At 51.6% G+C, this 26,532-nt stretch overlaps 2 protein-coding genes across 3 annotated transcripts; both read right to left on the bottom strand.

Moving 5' to 3' along the window:
• Positions 1 to 2,535: 2,535 nt before the first annotated feature.
• Optc (opticin) lies at positions 2,536 to 10,270 on the bottom strand. The gene is given in 7 exon segments (XM_051147451.1): positions 2,536 to 2,701; positions 2,703 to 2,729; positions 3,089 to 3,184; positions 5,966 to 6,168; positions 6,958 to 7,116; positions 8,614 to 8,749; positions 9,891 to 10,270. Coding segments are annotated over 7 exon segments (1,047 nt in total). The 5' UTR covers positions 10,173 to 10,270; the 3' UTR covers positions 2,536 to 2,557.
• Positions 10,271 to 17,153: 6,883 nt separating this feature from the next.
• Positions 17,154 to 25,807, bottom strand: Prelp (proline and arginine rich end leucine rich repeat protein). Of its 2 annotated transcripts, XM_051147428.1 has the most exons (4): positions 25,656 to 25,807; positions 24,874 to 24,934; positions 19,354 to 20,331; positions 17,154 to 17,621 (listed from the first exon to the last, which is right to left on the bottom strand). In XM_051147428.1, exons 3-4 carry the CDS (start codon positions 20,312 to 20,314, stop codon positions 17,446 to 17,448), a joined length of 1,137 nt encoding a protein of 378 aa, XP_051003385.1. In that variant the 5' UTR covers positions 20,315 to 20,331; positions 24,874 to 24,934; positions 25,656 to 25,807; the 3' UTR covers positions 17,154 to 17,445. The 2 variants fall into 2 exon arrangements, with proteins under 2 accessions (XP_051003385.1, XP_051003384.1); XM_051147427.1 differs by lacking the exon at positions 24,874 to 24,934.
• Positions 25,808 to 26,532: the final 725 nt, after the last annotated feature.

Below are 26,532 nucleotides of genomic sequence, written 5' to 3' on the forward strand. Positions count from 1 at the left end.
GTTCACAATTGTCTGTAATTCCAGTCCTAGGCAACCAATATGCTCTCCTGGCCTCCATGGCTCACACGGCCATACATTCAAACAAAATACCCAGAGACACAAATCCTTTTTCAAATTCTGGGCGTGGCTGTGGGACATGGGCCTGCATTTGTGCTGGGGTAGGGTGAGGGGAACAGGAGGATCCTTGGGACTTTCGAGCCAGCTAGTCTAATCAAACTGAGTTCCAAGTTCAGCGAGATAGCCTGTCTCAGAAAATCAGGTGGAGAACAAGTAGATACCAGACCTCATCTTCTGACTGCCACACATGTGCACACACACGAATGCAAATGCATACAAAAGAGAGAAACCGCACAGACACATAGTCAGAGAAGGAAGCAGGTGGGAGGATCTGCTGTAGCCAGCTCCTTGTGAGCTCTCCAGTGAGAGCTTTAGTGTCCCTCTTGGCCTTCAGCCTACCTACGGGCTCTCCCCTCGAGTGATGTGTGCTGCAACCAAGGTCTCCAGGAGAGAAGACAGAAACCTCAGCCAGGGTTCAGGGCATCTCTCAGCACCTCTGAGACTACCCCATTACCAGCCTAGGGCCAGTATGAAGAGTCTTGGGCCATAAACATGGGGGGATGGGCACTCGATTTACCTTCTTCAGGACTCAGCCTCTTCATCTGAAGAGTGGGAATCATCACCCTGCTCTTGGGACTGTGGTGAGCATCCAAAGCGGGTGGTGAGGTATTACCAGGGGCGGGGAAAGGCAGATAAACGGCTTCCCTCCCATGTGGGCCCCCATAAGCACCTGTCCCTTCAGGCTCAGAGACCACCTGAGACCTTGGTTGGTTGCCTTGGCTTGGCTTGGCTGGTTCCCACTGCGTCTTCGGTTTCAGCTTAAATGCCGGTCCTGCAAAGAGGTCTCCCAGACTCTGAGCCTCGGTCTCCTCTTGCCAGCTCCTGTCACTTTCTGCAACTCCCCGGCAGTGTGTCTGAGCTGACAGTGTAGCCGACTGAGTGAGGACTTTCTTTCTGTACTAGATCTTAAGCCCCACCAGGAAAGAGAAGTTTCTGTTGCACGCCCACTCACCTTATCACCAGGAACATTGTCTCAGGCACACGACACGAAATCCTACTGAGAGAGCCAAGGCCGTACCCGCCTCAAGCCCTTTCCATGCCTCTGCCAATACCTAGGAGGCAATACCTGGGGCTCAGTGCAACACTGCACCCCCTTATGAAAATTGTGGTAGCAGGGCATGGTGGTACATGCTTATAATTCAGCTGTGGGAAGGCTGAGGCAAGGAGGGTGACAAAGTCAGGGCCAGGCTGGGACACATAACAAGACTATACTTAAAAACAAAAAAGGCAACAGGGAAGGTTGGTTCCCTTATCTCTCTCCATTCGGTGAGGAAGTTGAGTAGCTAGCCCCTGCTCCTCTTTCCAGTCTCTCAGCACTGGGCCCTCCCCAGGATCCAAAGTCTGCAGATAGTTGCTCTATTATTTATTTCTCTTTGCACAAGGCTGCCCTCTGCTGGTTGCACACATAGGAGCGACTAAAAAAGACGGAAATCCATGGCCAGGGGAGAGGCGAGCCCTAGGCAGAGGGCTGGCTGGTGAGAAGTGAGGTCAGTTTTCCATCCTTCCGGGTGGGTCCTTCCAGATGAATAGGAGATACTACGAAAAGCAAGAAATGGAGGGCCCTACTGTAGAAGCTGTACTCACCAGCCAGGGGTAGAGCAGGGTCGGGGAGCACTAGTTTAAACATAGTTCTTGGTGGTGTGCTGGCAAGCTGTTTAAGAGCTGTCTGCACACACACACACACACACACACACACACACACACACACACACACACACACACACACACTGCTAGTTTTCAGCATTCGTAGATTTCCATGCTGTAAATCTCCCACCATGGCCAGTTTCAAAATAGCCAACACAGTGCCACCAGATGATCTGAGAGGATTGTCCTGTAGCACACCGCCATGTGGACTGCCTCCCATGACAGAGTGAACTCACTGGGAAGTGGTGAGTTTGCGGGGTTCGTTCCAGTTCTTTTTCAGTATAATACAGAATAATACTGCAAGGTTATATAATTTAATTTTTCATAATGGCTGTGTTTAACAACTGAGCTGCAAAATTCTGGAAAATGTAATTATCAGTCTTGTCAGCCTACCAGTCAGAAAGAGCGGACTCCAGAACACCAGTGTTTCTCCTCTCCCACCCTCCCCCTCAATCCTTGCTTTCTGTCCCTCTGCTGCCCCCTCTTCCTCCTCTTTCTTTCATGTCTCTCCTGGAATTCTGTGTGGGAAGACAGGGATGGAGAGTGTGGAAAAGATCTCTGCTTCGGATGCTGCTGGTCTCTGAGTCAGGGACCATAAGGTGTAAGGAAAGAGGAGAAGAGGAGGGAGAAATGCAAAGGCTCTCTCTCTCTCTCTCTCTCTCTCTCTCTCTCTCTCTCTCTCTCTCTGTGTGTGTGTGTGTTGAAATTTTGCAACATGGCTACAGATGACTGGTTAGGCGCAGGGAAAGAGTGCTCCATCAGCGAGCCTCTGAGAACCATACCTGCCCAGTGGCAGCTAGGCGAAGCGGCCCACAGGGAGCCTTGGCAGACAAAAATAGGCCTCTGGGAAGAGGCTCAGATTGATGGGGTTCCCATCCAGGCGGATGTCTTCCAGCGGCCGGCGCTCCTGGCTGTGTTCCCTGGTGCCACAGAAGGTGTCTCTTTTCCATGGTCACGATCATGTTGTTCTGGAAGGGACAGCATGCACTGAAGGGTCACAGCCTCCTGTGCAGCTGGAGGAGCCGAAGCAGGCAGAGCCAAGGCCACACGAGGCCACACAGGGTAGAGAAGAGGACACTTGTGGAGAGGGAAGAAATTAGAAAGGATAGGAGACTAAGTGGGGAGGAGAAGAGTGAAGGCCCTAATGGGATGAGAAGAGACAGGAGGTAGGGAAAGTGAGGCCACTAAAGCAGGTGACATACTGACATGTAAGGAAGGCAATGTTCTGAAACAGTGGAGAACACGGATGCCCTGAATTCCCTGGCCATGTGCCTTCCACCCTGCTCGCGAGTGATTTTCTGCCCTTGGTCTGATCAAGTCTCCTCACCTGCAGGTGCAGGGAGCGCAGGCTCAGGGGCAAAGGCCCAGGGATGGAGTCCAGCAGGTTGTCTGCCAGGGACAGGAACTGAAGCTTCTCTAGTGCCTGTGGGGACACAACACATAGGAGACCACTGAGTCCTGTCAGGCTCTGGTCACAAGAAGTTGCCCCAGCAGGTCAGCAGCAGGTGGTCCCGTTTGGGTGCAGTTGTCCCTGCCTGTCTGTCTCTCGCTGTGTCTATGTCCGTCTCTGTGTTTCTCTGTCTGTCTCTTTCTCTTTCTGTGTGTCCATGTCTCTATTTCTGTGTCTCTCTGTCTGTATCTCTGTGTCTTTCTGTCTATCTCTTTGCCTCTCTGTCTCTGTGTCTCTCTATCTGTCTCTCTTCCCTCCCTCTCTGGAATCTTACTCTGTACCTCAGGCTGGCCTGGAATTCTTTATATAGCCCAGGCTAGCCTCAATCTTGTGGTCCCCCTGCTTCATACCTTCTGAATCCCATGTGCACCACCAAGCCCAGCCAGGACACTGGCTCTTTAAGGAGCCTACAGATGCTAACCCCTCTTGGGAAGCTAAGGATAGCTGCTGTCTTTGAGTGCTGGCAGTCGGGGGAGCATAATGGAGTTGCTAATGCCGCCTGAGGGAAACTGACTGAGGCAGAGACAGGTAGGAGGAAGAACCAGGGGACATTTCAGTTCAGTCTCAACTTCTCTGCCATCAGTGCAAAGTCTCCCAAATGCTCCACTCAGGTTGGATATGGAGAGCATGCGCAAGGGGTGCCAGAGTGGCACACAGGCTCATGGAGAGTATGTGAGCAAAACAGCGCTGTTAGAATGGGGTGGGGGGGGGTGATCAGAGAGGAACCTGGGGAAGCTCAGCCTGCAGGAGGCTCTGAGAACAGCAAGGAGCAAGCTACGTCTGTCTTAACAGAGAGCATCTACTACCTGCATTTAGTCACCCTGTGATCTGTGCAAACGCGGTGCTCAGTCCTGCAGCAGCTGTGTCAAGTGGCCATTACTACCTTCATTTCGTAGGAAACAAGATCAGAGGTGACTCACTCAGCAAGCTCAGGTCCTTTGGCTCCAAAGCCCCTGCCTTTTCTGGGCCAAGTAAATCGGCTCAAGTGAAGGCAGAGAAGCACCTCCTAATATGGAAACAGTTGATGTTTCTGAGGGCTGGAGAAGCCAGAGCCCTGTACAGCCGATTACAGGACTTCCTGCACAGCTGAGAAAACGAGTGCCTGCAGGTTTTGCATCCCACCCACTGGTGGCATGGATACAGTTCTCTGCACCCTCCGTAGGCCCACAGCACACAGCACACAGAAGACTGGGAGGGAGGAAGCCATTTGTGAGGAAGAGCAGTGACAGAGAGAGCACAGGGCTCTTGGTGAGCATGGTGACACACCTCAGTACTCAGCAAGCTGTCAAGGGTCATAGACATGGGTCTTAATTATGTTGTCCAGGATGCCCTCAAACTCATTATATATATTCGTGTGTGTGTGTGTGTGTGTGTGTGTGTGTGTGTGTGTGTGTACGCGCGTGCATGCATGTGTGCTTACTATTTATCTATTTGATGCTTCTAAGTATGAATTTGTTTGCAAAACGAAACCTGCTGCAATCAAGCATTGCTTAGGGACTTTGCATTCTGAGATTCAAGCATTGCATTCTGAGAAGCGTGTCATTGTGAAATTACTTACACAAACCAGGAGGGCTATGAAGTTATTAGATGACTCAACCTTAGAGAGCCACCACCATGTGTGTAGTCCAGTATTCAGAGAAATGCTGTCATATGGTTTGATGTACTTGAAAGAGACAGAGAGGCCGCACACACACGAGCAACTGGTCTTTGGAGGCCTTTTCCAAGTACTGCAGCCAGCATGTTGGGAGGCAGGCTTGTCTACTCACTCACTGTCTTCAGTGTAATATATCCTGGGCTCTTGCCAGCCCTGTTCCTTGGGTAGCCCTACAGGATCATATTTGTATCAAATGACTGAACTCTTTCCATTGAATCTGGCCAGTAACCCATTGTGGTCGTGTGAATAAAAATGACCCCAATAGGCCCATAAGGAGTGGCACTCTTAGGAGGTGTGGCCTTGTGGGAGGAAATGTGCAGTAGGCTTTGAGGTTTCAGAACCTCAAGCTAGACCTAGTGGCTCACTCTCTCTTCCTGCTTCCTGTTGAGTGGGATGTAAAACTCTCAGCTACCTCTCCAGCACCCTGTCTGCCTGCATGCTGCCGTACTTCCTACCATGACATAACGGACTAAACCTCTGAACAATAAGCCAGCCCCAAGTTCAATGTATTCCTTCATAAGAGCTGCTGTGGTCGTGGTGTCTCTTCACAGCAAGAGAAACCCTAACGAAGATATCCATCAAATTGTATCTCTTGAGAATCAGACCATGGAGAGTCAGTGACCAGTTACTTAGTGGTAGATTTCAAAACCATTAGGATGGTTTGTAGGAACTGGAGTCAGAGTCAGCACCACAGACAGAACTGGAGTCTTCAAGGGCAGAGTGGGTGAGCAGGTCTGGGGTGCTGGTACAGAGAGGGTGAGTGGAGCAGATGCGTAGAAAACGGCCAATGCTAGCGCTGTGTCCTCAGAGGGAAGGGAGATTGCTGGTATTGGCTTCTGGTGTTCTGTCTACACTAACAGGATCCTGAGACCTGGTAGCACTGAGTTCCCATTTGCCGAGAAAGCAGAGGCTACCAAGATGGTGCCATATAAACTACCCTTTTCTTGAGAAGAATGCTTAGTAAGCCATAAATGGAAAAAGAAGGGGAAAAAATGGGAATTGATTTATAGGCCCCAGACCAGAGTTGAGCATGAGCAGCTGTGAGGTCAGGGTACATGGGTGGGGTGGGTGTTGCATGGTGGGCTGACATCCTGACTCACCAGGAAGGCCTCAGGCTGTACCCCTGAGCTCTGTAGCCGATTCAGGCGGACATCCAGGACCTCAATGCCCCTGGGCAGTACAGGCAAGGCGGCCAGCTGGTTCTCCGAGAGGATCAGCTCCTGCAGGGCAGGCAGCAGGCGGAGGGCATCGTTGTGGATGGAGGAGATGGAGTTGCCCGAGAGGTCAATCCTTTTCAGTTTTGCTGAAGGACGGTGAGAGAGAACAGAGGACGAAACTGGAGTGCACCTCTCTCCTGGCCCCACATGGGCTATGCTTGCCTCCACAGCTTGCTCCATCCTTTTCAAGGGAGTTCTAACCAGCTCACCACCCGCACCAGGTCCGAGCCACAAGAAACAAAGTTAACTCAGGTCTCCTTTAAAAACCATGGCATCCCCAGATAGCTTTCTCTGGAGCTTTGGTTCTGTGGTAGTTAACTCACCTTAAAAGAGTTGTCCTCTCCTCCACCCCCCACCTGCAAGGACATGAACTAACAAGTTCAGGAATTGCTGCACACACACACACACACACACACACACACACACACACACACACACACCCTGGCCCCTGCCCAACTTGCTTTATATGGAGGATATTGAGGACCCAAAAAACGACCAGCAATTCGAGGTAGAAGCTGGAAGCAGGCTAGGCCTCCCATCTCAAGCAGAGAATATGGCATGAGATAAGCAATAGCAACGAAACAGCAAGAAGCTCTTTGAACAGTGTCAAGGCCATAGCAGGTTTTTGGGGTGGGGGTGGGGCTGTGGCCCAGAGGCCAACAGGTGTGGTTGCTGGAACATCCTGGAAATGTTGCCTTGAGCATTCTTTCCTTTTCCTGTGCCTCGGATCCTCCCTGAGAAGAACTGGCTACCTCTGCCATCTTAAACTCTTAAAGGAAAGAACCGAGAAGGATTGGGGCTCCTCCCTTTGACCACCAGCAAGCTCATGTCTCATCTCTGCCTTGCCGTCACCCCTTTCTCAAAGCAGAACTCACTCAGCCCTTTGAAGTCTCCAGCTTGGACGTGGCTGATGTGGTTGAAGCGAGCGTACAGGTAAGCCGTCATCTGGGGAAGAGGAGGAATGCTCTCGAGGTCTGCGTCGTCACAATACACCGAAGAGCCAAGGCACACGCACACCAGGCAGGTAGGCAGGCCTGGCCGAGTAGAAGACACAGCAAAGGGACATCTCTGGTCAGACTCCCTTCAGCCTCTGTGGTGCAGCGGTCTTTGCCTTGGTGGATGTCTAAGCTGGGCATCTGTGGCTTTTAGATTGCCTACGGGTTTCCCCCCCCCCCCCAGAACCACCCAGCACATTGCACCCAGACTATACTCATAGTCGCTCTCAGTCTGTCACTCAGCACTGGCCTACAAGAGGATTCACCCAGCCACCACTTGATGCAAGTCCCATCGGTGCTTTCATCAGACCCTGATCCTCTGTAAGTTCTGACTTGGGTGGCTATTTCTAGGACCTCTGTCTGTCTCTTTTCCAGAGGACCTGTCTCAAGTGTCAAAAGGTACAATGTAGATGGAAAAGGCCAGAATTATATGGGGTGGTCAACGGCTGCTGCCTCTGTCTTAGGAAGAGGAATTGGCCATGTCCTATGTGGCTCCAGGGAGCATAGCCGAGCCACGGTGGAGTGGACCGTGCCTGCCTCGCATCCGTTTCCTCTTGGCATGTCATCAGCATCCTGATTTTCTGCTGCAAAACAGCCCTCGCCTGTTCTCTGCCCCCGGTGCTCTCTCTGCACTCAGTGGCTAAGAAATCCAGACAGCTGAGCAACGTTCGTGTCACTTGCTATCGCAAGATCACAGAGATTACTGAGAGGGAGGCTTTGTAAGCAAAAGGCACTGGGAGAAAGTTCACAGCCCAGAAATGAAGCAGCAGCAGGGACCGGCAAGGGAAGGGGACAGAGACCCCGTGTCCTTCCTCTCCCAAGGCTAAGAAAGGCAGGGCCAGCTCCTGAGACCCTTGATGGTCTCTTCAGGTCTGAGACTCTAGCTGTGAGAGTTCACAGGCTCCCTATGGGACAGTCAGCTGATCTCAGTACCCCAGGTCCGTGCTGGCAAACATCCTAGAGGACAGGACAGCAAGGGCCAGCGAGTCCAGGATAAGCTGCAGCTCCCCTGTAGCCCAGTTTTTTTTTTTTTTGATCCCCAGCAGAGACAGAGATGCTGCAGCCCAGTATCTGGGAAGGTCCTGGGGGAGGGGGAGGGCTGCTAGCAAAGGTGAGTGGAGAAGCCATTTGCTCCCATGCCAAGTGACAGGCACAGTTATTTATTCTCCTCTCCAGGCTTTTAATCATCCCTAATCTAATTACCACTCAAACTGCTCCCCAAATGAGGCTGTTAATTAAGGTAGGGTGGCTTTGCGAGGGTGTAGGAGTTCTTGCTTGCTTTGTATCCCACTCAGTCTGTGCATAATATTTATACAAAAGTATCAGAGACAGCCAGCTGCTCCCCCTTTTGGTGGTAGTGCTTGTTTTCACCACGACAACCTCTCCTTCTTTGCCTCCTGGCTGAGGCCAATCCAGACCCAGGATTCTGTGGCCTCAGCCCTCACCACACCCCACTTTAGAACTGCCTGGTGCTAGCTTGAGGTTGCTTGGCCTGGGATCTATGGCTACTGTGACGTTCTGAGTGGATGTGCTTACCGTGGCTGCTCTGGGAGTTCAGTAGGCCCGTGGTGGTAGGCCTGGCCATTGTGGGGAGCGATGAGGATGTCCTTGGAGCCACAGTGCTCTGGGTGGGACTAGTTCTCATTGCAAGACTCGAGCTGTTTACTTTAGCCTGGAGACACAGCACAAAGCATACCATAGGGCAGTCTATGCCTGAGAAGGACTTAACTGTGGCCTCTGGAAACCTCAGTGACCAAGTTCTAACATGTGGAGAGGAATAAGAAGAGGGAGGGAAGGTAAAAAGAGCAAGCAAGGAGGGGACCCTAGAGAGCACGGCATCTAGCATCTTCCATATACAAATGAGGAAACTGAGGTCAAGAGAAGAGAAGGTGAGAGGGTCAGGTACCCAGAAGGTCCCAACACAGAGCTGAAGTATGGGAGGGCCTCTGGACCATCCAGGCTGGAACTTATTCTTTCCTTCTCAGCATTGTTCAGGTCAGCACTATCCCCTTTCTCTACCCACACCCTGGTCATATCACAAATGGGCAGAGAGGCTTCTGGGCCTAGGTACCGTGCTGCACAGGTCAATCTCTGCAGAGGCCAGGGAGCTGGGAAGAACTTCAGACTGGAGGATAGACTATGAATCAACAAGCTAGCGTCTCCCCTTTTGAGGGGGAACATGAAGACACAGCTGACCCTCACCCCTCACAGCCTAATCATGACATGGCTCATAACTGTATTTGGCCCATGAAGACTCCTTCTGGGATTGGTCCTACCAGGTGTGCCATGTAAGTGACAAGTTCCTAAGGAGGGATAAGAATTTGTACTTTATGCCAGGGAAGATAGCACTGTTGTAAAGTGCTCCCCTTGCAAGACGAGGGCATGAGTTTGCTTGTTTTGCCGGGATCTTGACTAATTCTCATAATCTCAGTGCAGAGGAGGCTTGCTGGCCAGCCAGCCTAGCTTACCTGACAAGCTCCGGGCCCAGTAAGCTACCTTACTGAAAAAAGCCTGTCTTAAACAAAACAAGATAAACTTTAGCTCCCGAGGGACAACACCTAAGGTTGTCTGTCCTCTGACTTCCCCACACATGTGGACACCTGCATGTGTACCTGCACACATATTAATGAACACACACGCACACACACACACACACACACACACACACACACACACACACACACACACACATTCACATCATATAGAGAAAGAGTTGAGGGGCCTGAGAGATTTGTATTACAGGGCAGGTGGAAATAGATCTGGCTCCCAATCCCATTTCTTTCAGGGATTCCAAGTCAACTGTGTCACCTCACCTCAGGCATCTGGTCCCCATAGTCTGCAGGCTCCTCATAGCTGCTCAGGTCAATGACTTCACTGTAGTCTTCTAGACTCAGGGCATAATAGCTCCCCACATGCAGGGATGCGTAAGTGTCACCTTCCTCCTGGCTCTGCTCTTCTCTTTCCCTCTCCCCTGGGAGAGAAGCTGCTTCTGCCTCCTGCAGCACCAGGGCCAACAGGCTCAGGAAAGCCAGGAGCTCCATGAGGTTCAGGGGGAGGAACAGGAGTGGGAATGGCTGGATCCCTTTGCTGCACATCCTGTGGGTGGGTGGTAGAGGGGCCGTTATTTTGAGCTTGCCTTGTGGGAAGCCCACAAAGGTGCCCAGTCTCCAGCCTGTACGCTTGCTCACTCTTGTCCTCCATCACAGAAGCCTACTTGGCATCTTTATCTCACGCTAAGGCTCCTTAAGGACATGGCTGTGTCAGGGGGCGGGGGGGGGGGGGGGGGCGGCGGGCGTGTCCCGCAGACCGCTTCTGTAGGCTGGTTCACTCATCTCAGCACAGGTGTGTTTACAAAAGACCTTTGTCCACTCACCCTCACATTGGACACACACATTTGTACAGATGTTCTCTAATAACAACCAAATATTCAGAAAAAAAAAAAACTCTTCATCAAAGCAAAAAACAAAATAATCTTAGAGAAACTACATTAAAGAGACTTTTGTTTCCTTTTGTTTTTGTGATAGGTTTCGTGGTTGGCTTCAAACCTATAATGCAGTGGAGCAGGACTTTGATCCTCCTGCCTCCATCTTCATCTCCCACGTGCTGGGATTATGGGTGTGCACGATCGTGCCTGATGTATGACATGCTGGGTCTCTAGCATAAAGCTTCATGCATGTTAGGCAAGCTTGCTAACCTACTGAGCTGTCTCTCCCTAGCCTTACTTGTGCTTACTCTAAGGTCACTCATTCATGTCGTCACTTAAACATTCATGGTGTGTGTATTAAGCTGGAGTCTCTGGACAGGTCTCTGGAGGTGCAGAAACTAACAAGGCCCAGCCCTTTTAGGGAAGAACCAGTCAATTTGGAGACCAAGTCTTGTAATTTGTACATACAGTGTAAAAGAAGGATGTTAGCTCACAAAGTAGACTTAGAAACGTAACTTTTTAGAAAGATGCTGCAGAAAGCAGAGGGTTTGTGTGTGGTTAATGGAGTGTTTCCCATCAGGAATACGCAGTAGCTATCTGCATACATATGTGTGTGTACATGGGTTACTGTAAGTACAAGATGTGCATGCAAGCACAAACGTCTGTGCGGTTCACTCACATCTGTGCAGACAGGTGGAAGACTGTGTGTGCCACAGCTACTGAAGTGCCTGCACCACCGTAGCCAGGCTGTGTCTAATTGCACAGCCCTCCTAAAGGCTGCTGTGCAGATTTCTTCTTGATTTCAGCCAGGCTGAAGGGTAAACCCAACCGTAGTAAGAGGTGGTATCTCTTTGTTCCCTGCCTCCACTCCAAACCAAAACCTACGCTCTTTTAAACTATCCCCAAGGCAGTGTGCTGACCACTGGAAGCCTCTCCCAGTGTCCTTGATTAGAGCCTTGCACCCTGTCCATGCCAGTCTGCCCAGCCCTGACTGTTCCGTTTCCATGCCAGTGCCCTGGAGGCTTCTTCCAACCTTGGACCTTACCTTTTAGGTGCGATTGGTTCTGTCTGGCCCGACAGCTTCCAGGGAGATAAAGGCTCTGATGGAGGGATGCCTGCCTGTTAGTCTATGGGACAGCTAGACACTCCCTCAACTATTGGCCAGTGGGAAGACAAATAGTTGGCCCAGGGAGCCATGTGTCTAATTAGATTTCCCATTCTTAAAGATGCCCTGCTGTTTTCCTTCCTTTTCCCTCAGGGGTCCCTAATCTCATTTCTTCACTTAATGAGCAGGAATTCTTTGCTCATGTGTGTGTGCACTCATGCACGCACACACACCATGACCCTCATGCCTTCTTTTCTGGTCTTTGAGGGTTGGTCAGTCAGATTGAGAGTTTTCCAGAAGGCTGGGCTAGGTTACCTGGAGGGACGGAGCTTTCTGTCCCCGTCCTCCATCGCACCCCTTCAGGAATGATGACACTTGATTTCATAGGTGGAGTCCAAAGAGAAAAGGGAGTATGGACTGGGGCACCCCAACCCACTCGGGCACCCCAACCTACCCTACCCCTAACACGCCGGGAATCATATCAAACGAAATCACCAAGGATGGTTTTAGGGCTTGGGTGATGCATAGGGAAACAGAGAGGGGTAGGATTTGAAGACCAACTTCAAGTTCACAGACGTTGGTCACCAAGGACTACACAGGAAGTTCTCTAACTCCTGTAGGAAAAAAAGGACAGGGACAGGAGTGGGGGCTTTGGCTTACAAACACCCAAGATGTCATGCCATTGCGCGTGGTCTCTGGCCTGGAATCTAGCCCTTTCCTTCCCACCCCGACTTCTCAGGGGTCCCATCTTTCCTTGGGATATGCCCCAGATATCCCCCAAAGGAGGAGAGGGGCTGGAGAAAGCCACTCTGCGGCTTTCCTCTGATGCTCTCCACTCCCTCTTCCTTTCCTCAGCCCATGTCCTGAGTCCCAGCTGGGAGGTCCCCTCAAGTCCCCATCTATTCAAACTCCTTATTGTAGAGGAGGAAACAGGGGGCCAAAGAGCGGAAATGATTGGTCCACGGTCATCTGCGGCCGAGGCCAGCACGTTCTGAGTGTCTTCTGGGTTCACGAGGCTAAGCTCTCATCCCAGGAATCCTAAAGTCACGGTGAGTCTGTGCCCCCCAGAACAGATGGCCTCAGCAGAACCCAGTCCAGCTTGCAATGCCAGGTGAGTGGGCGGACAAACTAGCTAGACCCCAGGAGGCCTCAGCTGGTGTAGGAAGGGGCAACCCAAGAGGCCATCTGCCAGAACAAGGCTGTTTTGTCTCGGAGATCTCCCCCATCTGGGGAGTGATAGCTTCAGAAGCTCGACTGGGTGGAGGAAGATAAAAGTCCCAAGCTAAGCTAGGACGCCCTCGAAGCAGATGGCACACTTGGCTGGCCCTGCTCCTTCGTTCTTTTCTTCCGGAGACCCTCACTCTCTACCGACAGACGAGAGCGCGCTCCCCTCCTACCTCCACGTCATTTATCCCTGCAAAGAATGCAGATGAGACTGCTCATTCACTCTCCCCGCCACCTGCTCCCACCCTTGTCGCCACTCCCGGTGACACACCCCCCTCCACACTCCCGTCTTTCTCCCTCACATCGCCCCCCTCCTTCCCCTGAGCATCCGCCCCCGCACCCCTAGGTGGCGCAGCCAGTCCTGCACCGCGCACGCGCCGGCTCCCACGCACTCCCCACCCCACCCCACCCCGAAGCAAACTCTTTGCGTTGCAGGCTCTCATCCTACACTTTCTCCCAGCTTCTATTCCCGCCTTCTCAAGTTTGCGGTCGTTCCCATGGATTTCGGGGGCGGGGGGGCCGTCAGTGCATGGGAACGTGGACCTATGTGGGAAGCGGCGGGCGCAGCCCCTGATCTGGGAGCCTGGCCAGCCCAGCCCTTTAGCGGAGACGTGAGGTGTGCTGATGGAATGGAAGCAGCAGGCTATGTGGGCAGAAGTCTGGCCAGCTGACCCTGCTGCTGCCGTGTTGTGGGTTGTGGGCAGTGAGAGAGTAGAGTGGAAAGTTCAGGGACCCGCCTGCCTTTTCGTATTTACTGCTGAAAACTTGGAACCCCCGCCCACCCCATTGTGGTCCAAACCCCAACTTTTTTTTTGTACTCGCTGTTTCCTTCCAAGTCATATGCTTTCTTCTCCTCTTATCTGGCAAAACTAGATCCTTAGAGCCGCCTCACGTGCTTTTCACCCAGGCAGAGGGAAAAGGTCCCCTCTCAGTTGCATATAGTTAACGTCATTACAGTTAAGAAAAAAAAAAATCGTGGATACACCCTACCCTCCTTGTCAAGCTATTAATTCCCTAATGGCATGGAGTATGCCTTGCCCACCCTTGAGTTCTTAACTGGGACCTGCCTGGCACACAGTTGATTTGAAGCCACACGAATCAGGCAGGAAGGGAGGGGTGAAGGCATCTGTCAGTTTTCATCCTACACAAGATAGCCTAGGTTGGGAGGGCGGAGAACCTCCTTCTGTAGCCAAAATTTCCCTCCAAAAGAGAGCCCTGGTCAGGGGCTGAAGAGATGGCTCAGAGGTTAAGAGCACTGTGTGCTCTTCGAAAAGTCCTGAGTTCAATTCCCAGCAAACACATGGTGGCTCACAACCATCTATAATGAGATCTGGCGCCTTCCTCTGGCGTGCAGGCAGAACACTGTATAAATAATAAATCAGAGAGAGAGAGAGAGAGAGAGAGGGAGGGAGGGAGGGAGAGAGAGAGAGAGAGAGAGAGACAGACAGACAGACAGACACAGAGAGAGAGAGATATCAGATGGAACTATTAGATTTCTGATCTGACTTTAGGAATAATTTTTCATGAAGGTTATGAGTTTTAGCGGGAAATTATTCTCCGAGAATAGGTTTTGGGATATCTCTCCTGCGAGATTTATTTTTTTCCTCTTGAGACAAGATTTTATTATTTATCCTTGGCTGGTCTCAAACTCCTAGATATCTGCCCGCCTCTGCCCACCTGGGTGCTGGGATTAAAAGTGTGCATCAACACCCTTGGCTCCTAGGAATTTCCTAGTAAGGTATTTTGGGGCCTGAAGACTTGACTTGAGAGTTAAGAGCATCTGTTCCTCATTTAGGGGACCGGGATTCGGTTCTCAGCACCCACGTGGAGACTCTCAACCATTCATAATTCCAGTTCCAGGGGAATCCAGTACCACCTTAACCTCTGTGGGCACCAAGCATGCATGTGGCGCACATTCATTCATATATATATATATATATATATATATATATATATATATATATATATACATATATATATATATACATACATACATATATATACATACATACATACATGCAGGCTAAATGCTCATACACACAAATCTAAAAACACTTTTAAAGAAATATTTTCTCTGTTCATCTTTTCAGCAATATGTAGGGAGTGTGGTGACAAGACAGCTCTAAGGTCCATTCTCAGGACAGGTTCATGCTGGGTGTATTCCATATGACTTTATTTCCTCTGCTATGAAGCTTGTCAAAAGTTGGAAGCATAGTTTTTTGAGAGGATAGGTAAGATGTACAGAGCACACACCCACGCAGCTGCAACTATAGATGGCCAATGTCACTGAGCGAATGAACTTGTGTGAGGAGGGGGCTTTCTAAGCCCAAAGGCAACCAGCACTCTGTGTGTGCCTTTGTGCGTGTGTCTCCTGTGAGCCCCTCTACCTGACAGCTGCAGAGAACAGTGGAGGAAGCTGGCGTGGTCCAGGTTGGATAACGGAATACCAATGATGTGACGTCAGTTCAGGTTTGCAGGATCAGTGCCCACCCCCATCCTAGCAGCCACCAGAGCTGTGCTCCCTACAGGCGTCACCAAAGGAGCTGGGGTTGCAGGCTGTGCCTAGGTGCAGAAGGGGCTTGTCCAGGCCATAGCACCAGGTTGCTTTCAGCCGTAGTAATATATTGACTTTAAGCAGGAGCCTTGGAGAAACCAGCTGCAGCCAGGAAGAACGAGGAAGCTGCACAGCATGGGGACTGGGGGTGGGGGGGGGGGGTGGGGGTGGGGGTGGAGGAAGAGGTTGTGTTAAGTGGGGGCTGTTTTCACTAATGAGCAGAGGAGAAATGTGATGGCGAATATAAACGGGATTTCTGGATGAGGGGGCCGACCTAATCCAATGTCTTAAAACAGCTGTGTGACACTCTTTCCGTGGAAGAAGCACAAAGCCTCCGGAGCCTTCCCCATCCTAATGAAGGTGAGCCCCCTGCTTCTCTTCACTTCTAGAACATTCTACACGCAGGGAACTGCAGCGGGGCAAGGGCAGCCTTCCCTAGAGGGAGATGAAAGGAAGGGAAAGGCCAGAAGCCCAGAGTCTTGGAAACCTGCCAAGTTGCTCACCTGGGCTAAGAAAGGAGGGTGGGGACATCTTTGGGGGAGGGGCACTCTATGCCGGGAATAAATTACTGCAAGGGGAGGTTGATCCCACTTGTCCTGTGTTGGGTATGGAGGGTGCAGAGACACAAAAACAGGAGCTGTGAGAGGACCTTGGAGGAGCATCACACTGATGTGGAAGCTGAGAGCAAGAGACCTGACGAGGCCAAGGTCAAACCAGCTTCCCTCGGACTCTCAAAGAGTCCCCATCCATACTCACTCATCCTGGGAACGAGCCCCCACTTCCGCCCTTCCCTTTAGACCCAGCAGGAGAAAGACACTCAGCCAGTCACCCACTGCTCTTTACCCCCAGAGAATCAGGGGTTTGCAACATCACCCCAAGGACAGTGGAGTCGGCTGTGACCTTCACCAGCCACCAGATGTCACTGATGAGTCCGCCTTAGAGGTGGAGGCTTATCCCTAGTGTGGAAGAGGCTTCTGGGAGATTTCCAGGTGCTCCACCCCTTTCTCCCGGGTTTCTCGGGAACTGCCTTTGGGGAAGGGATGGCTGGGTCCTGCATGTAATAGAGAGCAGATGAGTCTGAGCTGCTGCCTCTTGGCCCGCCCCTGTGAACACTGTCCTCCGAGGCCTGGAACTTCTCGTCAAGCTTGGGTAAGGGAGATTGTAGGGTGCATCTACATCCACACAGGCCCATCCAGGGGCTCTGACCATCCCTGCCACCACCTATTAGCCGAAATCTAGTCCCTTGAACCATACTTCTCTCTGGCTGATCCTTTCTGAGGCCCAGTCAAGGGGGGTGTGTCCTGTTTGCCCCAGAGGAAGAGGAGAGAGAAGGGAAGAGGAGGGAGGGCTGGAAATACTTGTGGGGAACCCTGACCCTCACCCCACCTTAGTCATCCCCTCCCACTTCCTTCCTGAAGAACGTGAAACAGCAGAGAGCAGGGTCATGTCTGTCTGGTGTCAGGAAACAGGAAGGCAGAGCAACAGTTTTAGAAGGGATCTTGGCCCAGGAGACCTTGGTTTGTCCGCCTTCCTGAAACAGAGTTGCTCAAAGTGGAGGAGTGAGTTCTCAGCAGAACCCTCCAGGGCTCCCCTCTGGGATGACTTCCGCTTCCAACTCCACTAAGACTAAAATAAGATGGCAGTCCATGGCCCAGCCTTACCCGGGAGAGAAGAGTGGAGGAGGGGAGAAGAGAGTGGAGGGGAGGGGTAGGGGAAGAGAGGAGGGGGAGGGGAAGAGAGGAGGGGGAGGGGAAGAGAGGGAGGGGGAGGGGAAGGGGGGAGGGGGTATGTCTGTTGGCAGACATCTATGTTTCTGAAGCAAAGGGAGACCAAAGAAGACCAGAGGTTTTGGCTGGCAGGGTGTCTTTGGACTGGGTGGGGAATCTTGCTTTAGAGCTGGAGCAGGGCATTATGGTAGCTCCCATCCTCAGAAAGAGGTGAGAGGAAAGGCAGGGCTGGGAACGAGATAAAGGGCTGGGAGACAGATAAAAACAGTGGACTCCAGAGCTGGGGCCACCAGCCTTCAAGTGCTGTCAGAGGAGGTCCAGCTCTGGGCACACCCTAGATGACCACAGACTGCAGGAGGCGGAAGCACATCATGAGGTCCAGTGGGATGGGCGGTTTCAGGTAATTTCCGTCCAGCCGCAGGTAGCGCAGGTGTGGCACGTTCTCCAGATCCGAGGAGAAGTCATGGAAGGCCACCAGGTTGTTGGGGCAAATCTGGGTCCCATTGATTTCTGTAGAGAAAGAAGCAGGAGAAGTCAGCTGCTGGGGAGCTGGCAGCACAGGTGAGGAAAGCGGTGTAGGGGTGAGGGGGTGGGGGGGGGGATGGAGGGGCGTGTGTGACAACCAGGAGTGTGGACTCTACTCCGGATGCTGCTCTTGTTGAGGTACAGGTGTTCCAGCTTGTTGCTGATGGCTGGCCCATTGCTGAGTTTGTTGTGTGACAGGTGGAGCACCAGCAAGTTGGAGAGGTTGAAGGAGTTCTTGTGAAGCCCTGGTTCTGAAGGCTACCTACCAGCCTCCTCTCGGGACAGGGTGACTCTGGGAAGGTGTGACTGTACATCACCTAATTTCAGTCTACTCATTTGTAAAATGATTTCAGTTGGGGATGACGGGCTGCTGCATTTCTTACAGGAACGACTTGCTCAAGGACCAACCAACTAAACAACCTGCTTCTTTTTCTGAGCCTTTGTGCAGATGCTCTGCTCAGACCGGATTTTACTCCCTAGGCTGACCTTGAACTCTCCATCCTCCATCCTCAGTCTCCGGAGAGTCAGAGTTACAGGCGTGTGCCACCATACCCAGTTGACAGAGTTTTTTTTGAGACAGGGTGTCATGGAGGATTGCCCTGAACTTGCGATTCTCCTGCCTCCACCAACCAAGTGCTAGGGTTACACACATGTCCCACCATGCCTGGCCTGACATTTTTGACTGAAGCAAAACTGAGCTCCAGCCTCATGGCCTGGGCTACAGTTGAGCCCAAGTTCAGGACCCTGTGAGTGTGCCCTAGGGACACTGTGCTGCTGGACACTGCGGCCTTCCAGATAGAATCAGAAAGGAGATGAACAGTCTTTAGCAGGTCTACACCCTGACTACATAGCTGCCTCTCTGAGTCCCCTTCACAGACTTCTTACAAGCAAGGCTCGGAATAGGAAGTCCCCTGCCGTGGCTGCTGCTGGCTTCTTTTGCAGTGGGCAGGCCCAGGACTCCGGGTACTTTGTATCCTGTTTTGCTCTTAGGAACATATCCAGCAGTATTTCTGTGTGTCTGTCCTATTTACAGATCTCCTGGTCCAAGAAACTGATGAGAAGGAATTGAGAAAGAAGACCTCATGCCTTAAAGGATGGTGCTCAGCACACTTCATCCACACATGATTAGGCCATCCTGCTGACTTTGTTTTAGGAAATACTATTGCCACCCTCATTTTCAGGTAAGGAAACATTCCATGTGTGTCGGATATCTTTCCAAGGTCACACAGATGCAGTAAATAGTGAGTGAGGCCACAGTCAAAACTAGTGGGACTCCGCCCTCTTTTCTTCAGTACTAAGGACAGAACATAAGCTTATGTACATATTAGAAAGACTTCTAAGCCAACTAAACCAGGCAGTGGTGGCGCACGCCTTTAATCCCAGGGAGGCAGAGGCAGGTGGATTGCTGTGAGTTCGAGGCCAGCCTGGTCTACAGAGTGAGTCCAGGACAGCCAGGGCTACACAGAGAAACCCTGCTTCAAAACAACAAAAACAACAACAACAACAAAAAAACCAAACAACAACAACAAAACAAACAAAAAACAACTAACCTCCCCGCCCACCTCCCCCCCAAAAAAAAACCTAGAAGGCTATACCTCTTTCCCAATAGTTGCTTCTTGTAACCCCACTGTGGTGCTCCTCAGAAAGTAGCCACACTGAGTCTCTGCTCTCCCCTACGGCTGGCCCCCCCATCCTGCCCCGCCCCGCCCCAACTCACTCTCGATGCTGTTGTTGTTGAGGTACAGGTGTTCCAGCTTGTTGCTGATGGCTGGCACATTGCTGATCTTGTTGTGTGACAGGTGGAGGACCAGCAAGTTGGAGATGTTGAAGGAGTTCTTGGGGAGCCCTCGGTCTGACAGCTTGTTGTAGTTCATGCGGATGAAGGCGAGGTTGGGGAAGTCCTTGAAGTATCCATTGGGGATGGTCTCGATCTTGTTGCTGTCCAGGTAGAGCTGGTGGATGGCCGAGGGCACCTTGGGTGGCATCTTTCTGAGAATGTTATGGGCTAGATTGAGCTGCATCAGGTTCTTGAGGCCCCGGAAGGTGTCGGCCTTGAAGACGCCGTCGCTCAGCCGATTGTGCTGCAGATCCAGGAGCAGCAGGTTTTCCAGCTTGCTGAACACTCCCGGCGGGATCCTGGAAATGTGGTTCTGGCTCAGCCTCAGCTGTTCCAGGTTCTGGGGCAGAGCGGACGGCACCTCTTCCAGCTGGTTCTTCTCCATGTAGAGGAATACCAGGCCGGGGAGCTTCTCCAGCACCCTCTGGTCCACCTTGCGAATCCGGTTGTTGTCCAAGTTGATCCACCTCAGGCCTGTGGCGTTCTTGAAAGACTCCAGAGGGAGCTCGGTGATGAAGTTGTTTTGCAGGTAAAGGTAGTGGATGCGGGGTGGGATGACAGGCACCTTGCGGAGGTTCCGGCTGTCACAGTAGAGGGCTGATGGGAAGTCAGGGGGACAGTAGCATTCCCGAGGACAGTCAGGGAAGATAGATGGAGGGCCGGGAGGAAGGGGCGGAGGCAGGTCTGTAGGCTCTGCTGGCTCGTGGGGCTGAGGAAAGCTGGGTGTGGGCCTCGGCTTGGGTCTCCGCCTAGTCCCAGGTTTGGGGCGCGCTGGCTGGCCTTGAACCACTGAGGCCAAGATGAGGAGAAGTGGGAGGAGCCAGAAGAAGGATGCCCTCATGATCCAGGGTGATGTACCTGCCGGGAAGGAAACTGGGAGTACTTAGCCTGCTGGGCTTCAGGAACAGAAGGCTTGTCTCTGCAGCAGGGCCTCTCCAAAACTAAATCCTGTGGAGAGAGGCCGAGCCAGGGGCCTGAAGAGCAGGCTATGGATTTCTTCACAAAGACCTTGCTGAGCCAAGTGCTCAGCTTCTTGTGGGAAGGTGCATTTGGTAGAAAGCACAAGGTGCTGGGAACCAGGAATCCTGGGACATGTTGGGAGCCCGTGTGTTTGTGTGTGTGTGTGTGTGTGTGTGTGTGTGTGTGTTCTCCATCTGTAACCTGAGAGTATCACACCTGCTCTTATAAGGAGAGTGCTCAAGCTAGTGCCCTGCCATGGAGTGACATTCAGAATCTGCTGAACGCTCTTTATATCCCCGTTCTCTGCCTTTTTCAGGAGATGCTGGGATTTGGCCCAGTGTCCTAAGTGGCGGATCTGGAAAATTCCTTCCAAATCCTATATGGCAGTGGTTTTCAAACAGTGCCTACATTCCTGTGCACCCTGTGAGGAGGGACACTGAGAAAGGTCCCCCAGGGTGATGCCAGTGCTACCTGGAACAGCTTTGTTCCTTAAATCTGTTATAGACAGAGATAGAAATACTGAGAGAGATAAGCACGCGTGCACATGCGCACACACGCATACACACACACACACACACACACATGAGAGGGTGGTCAGACAAAGCATTTGAAGAGGAAAACATTTCATTGCTAAAAAATGGTTGGCAATCCACCCACCATGTCCAGCCCCCGCTGTGGCGGGACGGAAGAAGTGGCTTGGGGAGGCCAGGAGGCTGTGTGACAGCAAGCACAGGACAAAAATCCAAGAGGTCTCCTGGAAGGAAACTGCTCAGAAAGCAGCAGTCACCCACTCACCCGTGCTGTCTCCCTCTCTGCACTTGGCTCAGAGGCTGCTGGTCTTTGCCAGCACCGGCTGTGCCAAGAATTCTTCCCCAGATGTTGAGGCCCTTGGGAAAATAAACAGGAAAGGAATAGAAAGATGTGGAGAAAACACTTTCCTTTCTTTAGACCCAGTATTGTCACTCCATACACTTTGGAATTGGCAGTGTTGAAATGGGGTGTATCAGGAAAAGCTTCCTGGTATCCTGGGTGACACTGGGACCAAGAGCAGAAGGCATGTCTTGGGTGGCTCTGCTCACTTGTGCAGTTGAAGCCCATTCTAGGTGGAGAGTGGCATCTCCCATGGCTCACTCCCCTCTCGGCCTGGGGTGGGAAGGGCCCAGGGAGAGGGGCCCTGTACTTTGTATCCCTATAGCACCCACGCCTGATACTTTCTAGACCACAGCACCGGCTCACCTTGCGTCTTCCTCACTACCCTAGCTCTCAGAGCACTGGCTTCTTGGGGTTCCCAGACGCAGGATGGGCTGAAGTGCATCCCCAGCTTGTACTTGGATCCTGTGATCATGGCCTCCAGACTAGGCCTCCACCTCCCACCTACCCCAGAGCCCATATCAATGTCAAATCTTCCTTTGCTTGTCCTGGGGACCATCTTCTGCTTGCTTTGGTCAAAGCAAAGGAGCAAGGGGTGGAGGGATCTCCAAATGGTGGGTTAGATGCTCAAGTGGAGAGCTAAATGTGACAAAAAATAGACAAACAGGTCAGCCCTGGTAGACAGAGTTTAGCTGTGTCTATCCCTAACAATATTTGCACACACATACACAAACACACAAACACACATACACACACATAAATACATACATACACACATAAACACACACATGCACACACACACACATACACACACATGCATACACACATACACACACACACACTTCATTCTCAGGGCCCTGAATGCATGTGTGAGCTTTGTGTGTTGGTCTAAGCGGGAAGGAAGGTAGAATGGGGAGTTTCTCTGTCTCTCTGACGTGGGTTTCTTGTCAGACAAACTCTCAGGTACATCTAGAGGGCATTTTCCCCTGGGCCTTCTGTGACAAGGGACCTGCAGTTAGGCTCTTGGTTTATCTGCACTGAGGCTTCTTTGAGAGCTAAAAAGATAACATGTTCCCTGCAGCACTTGAATTTGAGCCTTGTTGCTCAGTTCCAGTTACTCTGTAATTGGTGTGTTGTGAATTAGCTTTTTTTTTTTTTTTTTTTTTGGTAAGGCTTTCGATTTTCTTGAAAATAGAATAGTTATACTACATAGAAACAAAGGGTCAAGTGTTCCATTCCAAAACCACTTAAGAGCACCAGCCTTTGCAACCCTGACCTTTGTTTTTTGTTGCTATTGTTCTTTTCGAATCTCTTTATGAATTACCCAAAAGTCTATAGGCAAAATATTATCCTTTTGCTGTGTGAAACCTTGCCCTAAGGCCAAAATTAGGTCCGACGGAAGTTTCCCCAGTTCCCTTGGTTGTCCTTAGTGCCAAAAGCACTTCCAAGGTGAAGTAATGGGCACTAAGTTAGCCAAAGCAAAGCTTTCCAGGGGAGCCAGCAGAGCCTGCACAGTGGCCTGGACAGCTGGCTTCTGCTGCTGGGGGTAGGGGTGGGTCTCAGTGTCCTCCTGCTGGGCAGCCATGGCTCCGCTGCCAGGGCTATCCACATGGGAAGGCCACTCAGTTCTACCTGCCTGCCTCAGGCCTTCCTCATCCTTCTCTCCAGGCCAGACTCTAAGAACCCATACCGTCCCATTAGTCCTTTGGACACTCCTCTGAATCTCAGGGCTAGCCACGCTCCTCCCAGAGCCCCAGGAGGTTCCCCCAAACCAGCTCCCTGGATCTCAAGTGGGGGAATTTCCCTGAGAGAAGAGGATCAGCCCTCCCCTCTTTCAGCCCTGGGCTGAACCAGAGATCTGTGTGCAGAGTGCACAAGGCAACTGTGTCCATTCCCAAGTTCCCAAGGCCTTCCTCAGGCACACCCCTTCCTGCTAAGCCAGGCTGTCCTAGGCTTCTGGGAAGTTCTCACTGTACAGCTGTTCTCTCTAGCGCCGCTGTCCTAAAGCTCTACAAAGAGGTGCTGAGACAGAGTGGAGGCAACTCTACCCCAGAGGGGCTTGTAGTCTCCCCAAAAAAGCCAGGCCTCTATGTTCCTGCCTTCCACATCATTAGATCCCTTAGGGTATAGTGTCTATGCTTAAAATCACTTAGGCCTCTGAAAGCATACCTCCCGATATCCCGTTCAATTTTCAGTCCTTACTGGGCCCCGCTCACCCTCAATCAATTGGGCATTTGTTGATCATGCCCCTCAAACTCACACAGTTCAGCTCTCCAGCACTGGCTCTCAAAAGGCTGCTGCTTTGCCCAACCTCAGTTCATGCTCTGTATTTAGAAGCCTTTCCTAAGGCAGTTTACAATACAATTCAAATTTCAGTCCTGACAGCGTGGATTTGGGCTTGAATCCTGCTTATGACTCTCCCCTTGGGCCCCAGGCTTGACATCTGTGTGTGCATGGGATGAGCTCATGCATCTGAAGGGCTGTTCTAGAAAGGAGACTGTGCAAACGGGCCGGGAGAGTTTATTTACAGAACTGTGAGGGTAAAGTCAGTTGACGTGTGAAGTGTGTGTTTGCTTATGTCAAGGGGTTTCTGATACCACTTTGAAGTAATGGTATTTCCCCCCATCAGCCTGGTTGGTTAATACCCTCCATTCCTCTACTGCTGGAAGGCAGGAGTCTTTCTTACAGTATAGAATACTGGTTCTTCCACTCAGAGGAACTTTATCCGCTTTGTAGCTCAGAAGGCCCGGCATTCAGAATCAGCTGGTTGGAACTCCCCAGACACCTGAGCAAAGCCCACTGTGTCTCTCCATCCTGACTGACTAACCCAGCTCGCTGCTTTCTGCAGAGATGGGGACCTTGGCCAGCAAACAGATGTCTCTCTTTTCTGCTGGTTGTGGCTCCTTCTGAGATCTAAGGCTTCTCCCTGCCTACCTTTTTGTTGTTGTTGTTACATCTAGCCTTGAGATGCTCTACTCACAATGCCCTCCAGGAAGGTGAGGGTGGGTAAGGAACATATTATCAACGGGTCTGTCCTCTGAGTCAAAAGGGACAGAGCTGTGGGACACGGGGAGAAGAGATCTGGCCAGTGGCCAGTACTAGCTCTTGGGTACCTGGGATAGGTAGCCTAGCAGGTAAGAAGAGCTATCATGAGGTAACTTTCTTTCTTTCTAGAATGTTCTCCAGGAATATGGTTACCTGGGCTTATAAGGATGATGGTGGGGTGGGGTGGGGTGAGGAACAATCATAAGAGAATGCCTTATTCCCTCTAGTAGTCACTGTCAGTCCCCCACTGTGAAGACCCTAGGGCTCCTTTTCTAGGAAGCCATAATAGCCCTCCATACAGTGAACACTAGGGGAGTCTCAGGATGTGTTAAAAGAGCTCTGGACATTTTGGGCTCTGTTCAGTGGTCTGTAGTGTTTGCCCTGTTTTAAGCAAACCTTCTCTATTCCCTGTCTAACTGCCCAGGGCCTTCCTCTGTTGCTGGAGAGGAGGGAGTTATGTAATAAAGCTCTCAGGCTCCCCTCCCTGTTGCTTGCTCCCCCTTCCTCTACACCAAGCTCCCTTACCAGCTGAATGTTGTCAGGATAATCCCAGAATAGCTTCAAAGAGAAATGTGTTTCTGACTACCTGCAGGAAAGAGAAGAACCATTAAGTTGGCCTTAGGGCCTCCAAGGCTTGCACACTAGGTTGACTTCTCTTTGCAGGAGCCAAGTGGTTCAGATGAAGGAGACGGGAATTCAGGCAGCTGGGAGGAGACCGTGCAGGCTGGAGAGCCACTTTTCTCTCCCTCCTGCCCAATTAAGCTTAAAAGAAAGAAGAAAATCTTCCTGTTGCTCATGTCCTCCCTGCTCAGCCAAGACGTGAATGTCCTTTAGCTGTCATCTCAGCGGGAGAACGCTCTGGTCAGGCAGCTGAGGAAGCATGTGAGAGGGTAAGAGGCAAGACCCTGTGTGTGTGTGCGCGCGCGCGTGCCAGCCTGTCTTCTCTCTGTCTTCTGCAATGTGTGACAGTGCGTGAAAGGTGCAGAGAATTTTTGGGTTCTAGTGTCCGGTTTCTATGGCAACACCTGCTCTGTTGAAATTCTGTGTGCGACACAGCTCTGGGTGTTCAACAAACATCTGCACTAAGAAAGTTTCACTTTAGCAGCAAGAAAACACAAGGACATGGGATGCTGAAGAGATAAGAGGGTGTCCGAGAGAAATGGGGAAAATGAAGTCTGAGCTCCTGGAGAGGAAAAAACAGAAGGAAGAAGGGAAGGAGGGAGGAAAGGAAAATTGGACAGAGCTGGAGGAACCCCTGGAGGAAGGAGCCCCAAGTCTCCAGTCTTCTCCCCACTGCCTAAACTTACCTGAACACACCTGCCTCTCCTCTGACGGGCCACTCCTCTCTTCCTCCCTACCCTTTGCTGGAGTTGTGGCAGCAGAGAGCGAGCTGGAAGCTCTGTCTCCCAGCGGTGCCGATCTGTGTCTGCCTGATTTTCTTCCACCAGATCCTATTGGGGTGGGGAGGTTAGGTTAGGGGAGGGAGGGACAGATCAGAGGGGGGAGGGCAGAGAGGAGGGAGGGAGCAGAGGAGAGAGAGAGAGGGCTCTTGGGAAAGGCGGAATGACAACAATAAAGTCTTTATTTGGCAGCCAAAACTCCACAGACCTCATCCACACCCGATGCCCGCTAACGGCTCACTTCTAATAATGTTTCCTGCCGCTGCAGCAGCTCTGGAGAGGGACCATTTGACCCGTGTTTGGAAAATACGCCAAATCAAGGGAGGAAAGCACTTGGAAAGTCCTCGGCTTCTGCGCAGGCGGGGTGGGATTGCTGGGTCCAGCCCTGGCCTGTTGAATTTCTAACAAGTGCCTGACTTCCCTGGTGTCAGTTCTTCATCTCACCGAGGAGGAGCAGAGGCAGTTCCCCTACCTCCAGGAGCTTGCTAAGGGAGTGGGGCCTGACTGTGCTGTGAGCTGACATAAGAGGTGACCAGTTTGGTGGCCAGAAAGCTAGTCTGAAGATCAGAGAGGGAAAAGTCTGGCCTGAGGATCACACAGCAAAGTTAAAGCAGATTTCCAATTGTTAAGTCCTCAAGTCATTGTTCCTAGTTCATGAGGACAATGTTGGGGGGTCTTCTTTCAGCTTTGTGTCACACTCAGGTGAGATTTGGGGACTGTGTGGTCATCACACAGTATCAGGGAGATCCCCGCCTCCCTAATGTATATCAACTTCCTGGGAACC

Source organism: Acomys russatus, chromosome 6, assembly GCF_903995435.1.
Source record: "Acomys russatus chromosome 6, mAcoRus1.1, whole genome shotgun sequence".
Taxonomy (NCBI): domain Eukaryota; kingdom Metazoa; phylum Chordata; class Mammalia; order Rodentia; family Muridae; genus Acomys; species Acomys russatus.

Bases quoted from the DNA above. Each gene is read 5' to 3' on its own strand.
- Prelp (XM_051147427.1), bottom strand. From the start codon at position 20,314: ATGAGGGCATCCTTCTTCTGGCTCCTCCCACTTCTCCTCATCTTGGCC. The intron at 17,622-19,353 runs GTGAGTTGGGGC...CTTTCTCTACAG, and splicing joins CAACAACAACAGCATCGAGA to AAATCAATGGGACCCAGATT.